Source organism: Propithecus coquereli, unplaced genomic scaffold (genome assembly GCF_000956105.1).
Source record: "Propithecus coquereli isolate 6110/MARCELLA unplaced genomic scaffold, Pcoq_1.0 Scaffold10, whole genome shotgun sequence".
NCBI classification, from domain to species: domain Eukaryota; kingdom Metazoa; phylum Chordata; class Mammalia; order Primates; family Indriidae; genus Propithecus; species Propithecus coquereli.
In genome coordinates this window covers 20,468,602-20,480,686 of record NW_012133858.1, presented here as the reverse complement: position 1 = coordinate 20,480,686, position 12,085 = coordinate 20,468,602, and the positions used below count along the sequence as shown (strand labels likewise).

General features: G+C 32.4%; 1 protein-coding gene across 1 annotated transcript in view; it reads left to right on the top strand.

Annotated features, from left to right (window-relative positions):
* Positions 1-12,085, top strand: part of ATP11B (ATPase, class VI, type 11B) — a 111,515-nt gene that overhangs the window by 74,676 nt on the left and 24,754 nt on the right. The window contains exons 22-25 of the mRNA XM_012641969.1: positions 1,671-1,816; positions 3,010-3,069; positions 4,683-4,810; positions 5,865-6,003. Coding sequence (XP_012497423.1) covers positions 1,671-1,816; positions 3,010-3,069; positions 4,683-4,810; positions 5,865-6,003 — 473 coding nt within the window. The remainder of the gene's footprint in view (positions 1-1,670; positions 1,817-3,009; positions 3,070-4,682; positions 4,811-5,864; positions 6,004-12,085) is intronic.

The window sequence follows — 12,085 nt, the reverse complement described above, 5'->3', positions numbered from 1 at the left end:
TGAAAGACAAACTAGTAAAGAATATTTACAAAATAGATGACAAAGTCTTAATATTCCTAATATATGAAGTCTTAACAAATTAATAAGAATAAGAAAAACACTAAAGTAGAAATATACAGAAAGATGTGAGCCATCAGTTGCCATAAAAGGAGAAATTTAAAATGAATACTAAATGTATGAAAAAAGTGTTCAGTCTCTAACAATCAATGAAATACAAGTTGAAGTTGCTTTTCAGATTGGCAGAAACTACAAAGATTGATAAATCTTGAGTTTGCAAAGGTATAGATTAACAAATCCTCTTATACAGTGTTAGTGAGAGAGTAATTTGGTACACCCTGCATTATTAGGCATAACAAAATTTTTAAATATATGCCTATTGACCTTGCAATTATGCATCCAGGAATTTCTTTTAAGAAAATAATTGAACGTGTTGATAAACGATATATATTATAAACAATGTCCATAATCTGTTAGGTAACAAAAGCATGTTACCAAATAATCCCATTTTTATACATGTTTTTATATGTATTAAATCCACACAGGAAATAAGCAGAAAGAAAAATTCTGAAAGGACATAGACTAAAAAAGTGGTTTTACCTAGGTGTTATGAATATAGATGATTTTCATTGCCTATACATTTTGGAGCATTTTGATACTCTTATGACAAAAATTTTAAATTTAAAAGTGGCTTTCAAATTAGAAAAACTTGGCAATAACTCTTGCTTTTTTGAAACCTAAAGGATTATTGTAACCTAAAAAATACTCATATTTGTCAGATAAAACAATGCACTGATTTCAAATGATATTGTACATTTTTCTTTTATTTTTTTAAGTTTATTTATTCTAAATTTATGTTTTTCTTTTAAAAAGCACACTTTGTTTGACTTATGCATGAAAGGTTATTTGTTTGTTTTTTTGAGACAGAGTCTTGCCCTGCTGCCCAGCCTGGGTTGTAGTGGCCCGATTATAGCTCACTGTAACCTCAAATTACTGGGCTCAAGTGATCCTTGTCCTCCTTCCTCAGCCTCCTGAGTAGCCGCGACTACAGGCTTATGCCACGAGGCTCAGCTGATTTTTTTATTTTTTGTAGAGATGGGGTCTCACGGCATTGCCCAAGCTAGTCTCGAATTCTTAGCTTCAGGCAGTCCTCTTGCCTTGACCTCCCAAAGTGCTGGGATTACAGGCATGAACCACTGTGCCTGGCACCATTGAAAGTTTTAAATCAGTTAAATATGCTCATTATTTTTGCTAGGTTCAAATTATTCAATTTGAATATTTTTTATATTCGTTGGAAATAGTGAAGTTAAATCTGTTTTGTAGCATCCTGTCCATCAGAACTCTGTTACCCTGTATTTGTGCTTATTAGTATAATTGATGCTCCTGCTAGATCTTGAACTTTCAATATTATTTTTATATTAATTGTATTTTATCTTATTGTGTTCTAATTCTTTGAAAATTGGTATATGTCTGGTATATATTGTAGCTTTATATTAATTACATATTTAAGTAGGACAACCTTTTAGACATCTGCTATCTGCTGACTTATTAGGATTCAGTGTTCCGAAGTCCATGTTTAACTACTATAAATAATTAAGATATTTGCAGATATATCATAAAAATTAAACTAATCAGTTATAAGTGAACATGCCTTTCTGTCCCCTTTGTTACAGGAATCATGGGTAAAGAAGGAAGACAGGCTGCAAGAAACAGTGACTATGCAATAGCTAGATTTAAATTCCTCTCCAAATTGCTTTTTGTTCATGGTCATTTTTATTATATTAGAATAGCTACCCTTGTACAGTATTTTTTTTACAAGGTGAGTTTCATGTAGATATTTAGAATCAATTATTGATATAATAATTTGAAGTTTCAGTTTGAGAAATGTTATAACCATATACATTTTTATTAAAAATAGTGTCTATAAGTAAAAATAACAGTAGTTTGTCATAAATCTAATGTATACCAACAGAAAGCAAATCAGTGGTTGCCTGGGGCCAAGGGTTCAGGTGGTGGAATTGACTGAAAAGGGATGTAAGAGAGGTTTTGGGGTGATAAAAAAATTCTCTAGTTTTATTATGGTGGTAGTATATAAAAAATTTTCAAAACACATCAAAATTTAAAATTAAAATTGATGTTTTATTCCATGCAAATTAGAACACAGTAAATTTGATTTCTTTAAAGTTATTTTATCCTGAACCGGTAATAAGTTTTAATTTAACTACAATATGGTGGTTTCAAACAGAGTTTCTTAACCTTTTTTGTGTCATGAATGACCATTTGGTAGTCTGGCGAAATGTATGAGCACCTCAGTATGGGGTTTTTGTATGCATAAAATAAAATACATAGGATTACAAGGAAAATAATTATATTGAAGTACTATTCTATCTCTGGATCCTTTTGAGGAGAGCGGGAACCCACATTAAGAGCTCCTGTTACCAATACATTTAATGTAGCAATGTCCTGTATTGCATATATTCCTATAGCTAATAGCTGCAAGCCAATGAAAGAACACAAGTAGTAGACTACACATTGCTATAAGATGATGATGGCAGTTTTCTTGACTTATTATTCTAGCTTTTACTTGGAATATGAGTATATTGAGATGGAAAGATGTTTTGACAGTTCTATTTATTGTGTGTTTGAAGTTATTTTTGCATTTTAAAGCTGTCATAGCCCTAAAATTTAAGTAAATCTTACTTATTGTACTATATATGAAAAGAATTGAATAATAGTCGGCAGGTTGTAAATTCAAAATTGTAATATTGCTTGGCAAAGATAGGAGTCAAGGGTATTTTCATTCTGATATCTATACTGGTGTATAAAATGCTTTTAGACATTTTTTAACAAAATGGAAATTCTACTTTCCTGTTTTATATGGACAAGTCTTTATCCTCTACTTACCATGTTAACTGAGATTGTGTTTATGGATACCTTAGTAGCCATTTTTAAAAATGTTTCTCTTTTAGACCTAAATATTTTAATTATTTCCTATTTAATCTTATTTTTCAGAATGTGTGCTTTATAACACCCCAATTTTTATATCAGTTCTACTGTTTATTTTCTCAACAAGTAAGTAAACAGCAGCTTATGTTTTGTCCTTTTAGAATAAGGTATTTATGTTTGGATTTCGATAGACATTTGAGGGACTTTTCTCATTTTTCTTCTACAGGTAACTAGACAAAACTGTTTTGCTTAGTGTATTTAATCAGCATAACATTCATAATATTTATTCTGCTTTTCAATTTGAGGTGAATGTTAATACCAAAATATATTGTAATTCTGGATGATTTTTTAAAAAATAGATATTAACTCTTAACAGCTTATCAGAGAATTTTGATAACTTTTTTCAGCTTCTTTGTGATATTTCTATAGAATCCATATCAAGCCAGACCAGTTAATATTGGAGATTTCCCTCATTTTTATATTTGGCTCAGAATTTTTTGGGTTTGGAAGGAACCTTAGTGATTTAGTCTAGCGATGACAATATAGGTTTTAACCTTAGAAGCTAGCTAATAATTATTCATAGAGCTAATAATAATTGAAAGAGATACCTGGAGTACTATATTGAAAAGGTTTCTGAAGCTGTAGGTTCAGAGGGAAAAGGCTGTAATTTGTTAGCAGTGGCTGTAATGGGCACAAAGTGGGTCTTTTTTTGTACACATGTTACATATTTGCAATTCCTGATCTAGTCTGTTTTATTTTATAGAAAAGGAAGGTGAAATCCACAGAGATTAAGTAACTCGCCTTAGCTAAGTTAATGACTAAATCATGACTTGGAGCTACTGCTTCTGACTAATTGAGCACCCTTTTCACGTACAACACTCTACAGCTCAAATTGATCAAGACATTGGTCCAAATTTATTGAAAAAACAAGAGCTTAATTATCTTAGATTTTTAACGAGTTATTCTATCCTTAATTGCTTTTTTCTCCTCTTTTTACAACCTATAACTCTAAATTCCAAATATCTGCTTGGACATTGATTGCCAGTAACAGTTTATTTACCTAAATAAACTAAAGAATGTGATAAGACCATATGACAAGGGGACTGGACCTATTTTAATTAGGTTTTCAGGGAGTGTATAGTGCAATTTGGGAGGCAGTATTAATAACAATTAAAACAATATATAAAGCTTAGGCAAAATGCTAAGCAATTAATACCAACAGTAGGACCTATGACAGTTTAGAGGAGAAAGCCATCATCAAGAACTTGGGCAATTGTGCAAAGTTTCATGGAAGAAGAGTCTTGTTCAATGTCTTAAAGGAAGAATAGGACACAGATGGGGCAACAAAGCCGTGAAAATAACCTGTATGTGTTTTAAGGAATTCTTCTAAAGGAATAGTAAGTAAGAAGCCTGGGTGCTTGTAGGAGAATTGTATAAAATTACTTTACAGTGACCAAATTGTGGAGAATCTTGAAATGTGTATTCAATTCACTAGAATTTTTTAGAATCACCTAACATAGTAAAATATTCCAATTCCCACAAAGAATATAAATCTAGGAACATTGTATGTTTATGTCTATACTAAAAGCAAATTGAAATTATTAAAATTGATTTTAATGTAAATTGATAAACTATAATTGTATGCTTATTTTAATATGCTTCTTTGTGATTATACGCTTAAGTATAATACTAATTCATAATTTAGAATCTCAGCAATTCCCACCAATTTCTCTTTCTAGACATTGTATGACAGCGTGTACCTGACTTTATACAATATTTGTTTTACTTCCCTACCTATTCTGATATATAGTCTTTTGGAACAACATATAGACCCTCATGTATTACAGAACAAGCCCACCCTCTATCGGTAAGTATATTCCAGTATTAAAGGTCCATAATATTTCTGATTGCAAGTAGTGTATTAAATAGTTACCATTTTTTAAAAATACCTAAAAATAAGCAAATTAGTGCTTTGATGATTAAAACTTTACTAGTAATTGTCTTATGGTTTAAAGTAATTAAATATCAAGGAGAAAATTTTGAATAATTTTTTTCAAAGAGAAAATTTAAATAAGTTTTCTAGTATCTGTAAGAATGAATACCTTCATCCTAGGAATGCATTGGGTAATTGTGTAATTTGCACTTAATATTGTAAACCAATAATACTCTATTTTGTATGCAAAAAAGAAATTAGGAATTGGTGGTCTCTAGAATTCCTAAAAAATCAGTTTATGTTCTACTATTATCAAATTTATAAGTAGTAATCAATACGAAATGCAAGGTTGAGGATATTAATTCCCATCCCCAATCCCCTGCTTTTCCTGCTTCCCCAGAACCAAGTAATCACAGAGATATGCTTGAGACCTATTCCTCAGGACCAGCTTATGGTTTCCACTATAAGCTCCTAGAGAGATACCACTTACAGAGGTATGATTATTCAGTTATGGAATAACTTACTTCGATTTCCCAGGATATCTAGGACTGGGCTTGACCCAAGATTGGCACAGATTGTTCTTCCCATTATAGATATTGTTGCAAGTGAACTTAATTAGGACCCTCAATGCTGACCCTAACTCAAATGACCTCACTAAAAAGAGACCATAATGGCAGAGTGATTAAATGTTAACAGAAGAATATAATAACAGATAAATCAGCTTTTCACAATTAAACTGACACATTATGCCTATATCATTTCCTCATCAAATGAGAAAAGGTATTTGAATATATTATGTAAACTATAAACTGTTACACAGATGTATCTTACAAGCAGTGGTTTGTAAGTTCGGGTTTCTGCTAATATTGTCAAGCATTTTAAATTAAAAATCCATCTTGTTTTTAAATTATCAAATTATAATAATTGTATAATAGGTAATAAATGATTCCTAATATGTTCATTTTTCTCTTCTTTTTTTAATTTACAGAGACATTAGCAAAAACCGTCTCTTAAGCATTAATAAATTTCTTTATTGGACCATCCTGGGTTTCAGTCATGCCTTTGTTTTCTTTTTTGGATCCTATTTTCTGATGGGGGAAGATGTATCTCTTCTTGGAAATGGTCAGGTAAAATAATATAATTTTTTAAAGAATGCTTGGTAATATTTTGATTTGGTTTGGCTTTTGATAACTTTTTGTCATAGAAAATAAAACTAAAATTCAATTTAAATTACAAAATTTCAGATATGAAATTAAAATGCCAGATATAAAAAGGTTTTTTAAAATTTTTACTTAAATAATAAAGTTTCATACAAATGAAAATTCAAACAGAAAAGCAAACAATGTAATCTTAAAAGGAAACTCAAGTTACTAGATAATTTTGCTATTCAAAAATTAGCTCACATAAGGGGATATGTTATACCCCTGTATGCTATTCACCTCAGAATTGTATTTTAATAATAGCAACTGTTTACTTTTTGCTTTTTTCATTAACCTCATAATTTATATCTCATTTCTTAACTTTATAGCCTAAGTGATTTTTCATGTTATTAAAAATACTTCAAAAACATTTTTCATGGTTACATAGTACTCTACTACACATCATAGTTTATTTCCTTAATTAGAGAATTTAAGTTTGTTTCTAATTTTTAGTGACTTTTTAAAAAATTAAAACTTGAGCATTCTTTATACAAGATAAAACCTACACCTCTAATCCCAGCACTTTGGGAGACCAAGTCAGGAAGATCGCTTAAAGCCAGGAGTCTGAGACCAGTTTGAGCAACAAAGGTGGGATCTTTTGTAGCGATATCCAATCTCTACAAAAAATTTAAAAAATAAGCCAGGCATGGTAGCACATACTTGTACTCCCAGCTACTTGGGAGGCTGAGGTAGGAGGATCCCTTGAGCCCAGGAGTTGGAGGTTGCAGTGAGCTATGATCATACCACTGCACTCCAGCCTGAGTGACAGAGCAAGATCCTGTCTCAAAAATATAATAATAATAAAACCTTAACGAAAGATAAATTACTATTGACCTTTATTATAAATGGTGGCTTATTTAATTATTGGTTTCTTTTTTTAATTCAAATTGTAAATCATTAACTTTTCTCCCTTTAGCTACTAATTCTACCACTCACGTGTATATTACTGGAAATTAATCTGCCACTCCCTACCACCAATACTAGGTATAGTGGAAAGAGGCACACATTGGAATCAGTCAAAATTGGATTCATATCCTGGCACCTGTAGTTATCATTTGAGTGATTCAAGATGCGTTATGTAAGACTCAGTTTCCTCAGTTGCAAAATGAGGAGCATTAATCATCACCTTATAGGTTTCTTGTGAGGATTAAATGACATGTAGAGAATTGAGCATACTGGCTAGCATGTAGAAGTACTCAATAAGTCTCAGCACCATTTGTTATTTTATTAGTAAATCATTATATTGGAAGACCCTGTCCTACCCAATCCCACCTGATCTACTTCTCCCAGAAAGTCTCCTAACTGTGAAAATCACCTAGCTGGCTTTCTCAAAACGTGCCATGGTCATTTCTAGTTCTAACCCATTGCTTACATTTTCTCTCTAGAATGCTCCTACCTCTGTTCTTCACAGTTAAGCCCACAGATGCCTCTCCTTTTGCTCTAGCTCCTTCTTATGTCTCCCCGTGCTAAAAGTTCTTTTACACTTCTATCTAGTCCATGTTCAGCACCGGACACATTAAATGTTTCCCGTTTTCTAAATATGATTCTTGCATGCCCAAGAAATATACAAACAATTGAGGGCTAGAGTAGAAGAAGTTATTAGAGGGAAGTACGGAGAGGAGAAGTGGTTTGAGGTAAAGATGAAGTCAATGCACCAAGTGGTCCTGAGAGAGGAGCAGAAAAAAGAGTTGCAATAGTTTAGGGTAAAGGCCAGAACAATTCAGGGGAAGTTAAGATTTTTTCCCAATTTTTGTATAAGGCTCTAGCAATATTATAAATGTTGTATATTGATTAATTTTCAACAAATACTTTTGAAGTATTCACTTGATTTTCATTTTCCTTTAGCTTAGGAAAGAACAATTCATCCTTCATATATTCCTCTCGAATCTTTTTAATAGGGCTTTTTTCCCTTAGTAATAAAGTATAAGTCTTTATCAATTTTCTGTGTTGTTTGGGAAGACTGATAGACTGTGTATGACATATCTAAGTTCCCATCTGTATCTCTAAACCGGATTTTTTGTGGGTAGATCTTTACCTTCAGAGCACCATAAAAAAGATTTCCTGGCCAGGCATGGTGGCTCACGCCTGTAATCTCAGCACCTTGGGAGGCAGAGGCGAAAGGGTCACTTGAGACCAGGATTTTGAGACCAGCCTGAGGAACGTAGCAAGACCCCATCTCTACAAAAAATAGAAAAAATTAGCTGGGCCTGGAGGTACATGCCTGTAGTCCCAGCTGCTTGGGAAGCTGAGGCAGATGGATCACTTAAGCCTAGGAGTTGGAGGTTGCAGTGAGCTATGACACCACTGCATTCTAACCTGGGCAGCAGAGTGAGACCTTGTCTCAAAACAAAACAGAAAATTTCCTTTACTGTTACTCCTTAACAAGTTGCCAGAAAATAATTATATTCATAAGAAGACTGAACTAGTGACTAATTTTTAACTCTTGTTTTTCTTCTAAATAATAGAAGAGTTAAACTCACATAAAATGTCTCTAGCCATATGCAGGCTTAAAGTAGTCACAGTCTTACAGTCTTTGAATATAAGTTAAGAACTGGGGCATGTTTTAAAATACAGTGGTGTTGTCTTGTCACAAACATTTGTCAAGAAGTTACAGATTAGTAATTTGGTAAATATGTTGTTTGGGTAATCTTTTCATTTTATTTTTCAAAGTTAAAAATGAGCTTAGGACTTTCAGTTGTTTCTGTTATCTGACAGGATCAACTTTTTTGGAATTGTTTTTAAACAGGGGTTTGTAGAATACTACAGATTTATTTTTGATAGTTAGAGATTATTACTCTCATCCTACTTTAAATTTGTAAGCAGATTTGTCATTAAAGAAAAGTGCAATCATCATTTCTTTTTTATTAATAGAATTTTGGCAAAGTTATATTATAAAATATTTGTGAGAGATTTTGATGTAACTTTAAAAATTTAAATTCCCCCAAAATAATGTACCATCTAGAAAAATTCACTTCCATGAAATATTTTTGAAACAGCTTTATTTAGGTATAATTGACATGTAATAAATTATACATATTTAAAATATGCAATTTGATACTTTCTTAAAACCGTTTTTAAATGTACTGTTCAGTAGTGTTAAATATATTCACATTGTTCTACAGTAGATCTCCAGAACTTTTTCATCCTGCAAAACTGAAACTCCATTCCTATTGAACAACTATTCCTATTTTCCCCTCCCCTCAGACCCTGGCAACCACCATTCCACTTTTTGTTTCTGTGAATTTACTACCATGAAATCTTTTTTAAAAAAACTAAATAAGTGTTACAGCTCTTTTAGAATTTGTGTATGCTTAAAAAAGGCTAAATAAATACCAATGAAGAATGTTTATTAAGTATACTATAAATTAGAGAGGCAACTAAAAACTAATGATTGTATTTTTTAAAAAGAACTTATGTTCCCCTTTCTTGACCCCTACAAAATAAGTCATCTTGGCGCATGCTTGTTCTGACAATGTTGCTATTGTACAAAATATTTTTGGAAATAGCTTATGTTGTCTTACTGTTATCTCAGTAAGGAAACTTCCTCAGGGAAGAAGCTGTTTGAAATTATAAATAAAGAAAGATGCTACGTAAGATTATAGATAAGGAAAGAAAGTGACAGGAAAATGTAAGAGAAACCATTCAAATTGAAAGAATTCACCCCCAGTTAAACAGACATCCACAGAATGTAATGGAAAAGTCATTGTGGCTGTCATAAGAGTATATTAGATTAGTAAGAATATTACATTGAAGGAAACATTAAAGAGAGAATTGTCATGTGGTGAGAGTGGAAAACTAAGATGATATAGGGAGGAAAATATCAGGAGAACAGTTTCAGAGGTAGCTGAGTTCCCCATCTCAATATTTTATGAAATTCTGTTTCTCTGGGGGTTTCAACCAAAGGCTTCAGAAGAAAAAGAGGATAAATGTAAAAAGAATTCTTTGTTAACTTTAAGGACCCAAATACTAATATCTATTTTACACATTCTCAGTGGTCTAATATCAAAATTACAAACTTGCTAACTACTCTTTAAAATGAGATCCTGCCAAAATAAGGGATTTGTTTTTTTTGTTTTACTGAAGTGTATAGGAACTCAAGGAAAAATGACTCCCATTAATTTTTTTTTCTTTTATGGAAGTGTACTAGTTTGAAAAATTAAAATAATTAAAATTTTTAAAATATGGGATTGGGAGAAAAAGTAAAAAGCTATTAGAGTAAATTCCAGTTAGACTTCTCCAATAGAGATACTGGAATTGTCAAACCTTCAGCACCATTCTAAAAAGTATATACTATACTATCCCATTCAAATTTAAATGAGAAAGAAAAGATTAAGGAGAAAAAGTGATTATTCACCCCTTCATTAAACGTTCTAGGCATGAACTATTTCCCAGATTATTTAAAAATATTAGCAGTACAAGGCAGTGTAATTATAATATAATATATAACCTTAATAATATATAATTATTAAAATAATATAATAATAATATATAATAATAGCAAAATTAGCAATACAAGGTAGACTGAGGAGGTAAAATTTCAGGTCATAATGTAGAATAAAGAAAAATAAACCTTTTGTAGTATTTACTATTTTTTCTTAAATTTTAACAGCTTCCCCCTTATTTCCTATCCTTAATTAATTTCTCTTTCATGCTGTACGTGTCATCAGCTGTTGACACCTAACCATCAGATGGTAAGAGCTCTGTTCTCTGTTAAGACTAATAGTACCCTATATTGTATCTATTCCACAGAGGATGCCGCTTCCTTTATTTCAATTCAAATGATTTAACTACTATAATTGCCAATCAGGTCATTCAAGAACACATCCAATTTAATTCCTATAGGTAGATATAGATTTTTTAATGAGAGGTTATATAGTAAAAAATATCTTTGTCTAGTTCATTATAGAATTTCCCTGTATGCTCATTTATTAATGAAACAAACATTTAAAGCACTAACAGTATCCCAGGTACTTAATAGAAAATTAGATATAGGTATACCTTAGAGGAGAATGGAAGAGTATGCCTTGCTTCTTATAGTAGTACCCAACGATCAATCCATAGTAAAGAGATAGTTTGTATTGGAGAACTGAACAACTAATTAACTCTACGGAAGGTTAATTCTTGTGTAGATAGATGTACAGTTAAGCCTGATAAAGAAAAAGTTTTCACCTTTTGTTAATTCTTAAAAGCCTTCTTACTTGACTTAAGACTTTGCTCCTGCAATTGTCTGTCCTCCCTTTCCTTCACCATCAGTCTTTCATCCTCTGTTGAATCAAACCCATCACCATACAAACACAAAGATGCTTAAGATCTCCCATGTTCTAATAAAAAACACACTGCTTTGGCCCACAACCTCCTGCTCTGGCTATATTTTTCTTCGTGTCTTTAGAGCAAAACTTGAAGAAGTTATATTTTCTCATCATTTCTACTTCTTGGACTCCTGTTCCCCCTTGAACGTATTCCACTTGGGCTTTCACCCCCCAGCACTGCTCTCAAAATCTGTTCTTTATGGTCATCACCACTTCTATGTTCCTAAATCCAAAAGCACTTCTCAGATCTTACGAACTTGACCACTGGGCACAATTTATAAAGCCTTCCTTCCTGCCACATGATCTTCTCTCAGCTTCTGTAGCTTACTTTGACATCCTACTATTTTTTATTATTCCTTTTCAATCTTCCCTTCTTCCTGCCCTCAGAATCAGGGTTTCTCAAACTCTGTATTATTGACATTTTGAGCAGGATAATTTTTTGTGGTGGGGGCTCATCCTATGACTTGTAGGATGTTTAGCAGCATCTCTAGCCTCTACCCACCAGATACCAGTAGCACACACACATATACTCCCCTAGTTGTGACAACCAAAATTGTCTCCAGACCCAGCCAAGCGTCCTCAGGGAGGCACAGTCACCCCCACTTGAGACCCACTGCTCTAAATGGAACAGTGGCCTAGGGCTCAGTCCTAGGCCGTCAGTTCTTCTTTGTCTATACACTGGGTACTCTGATCTTTCCCAT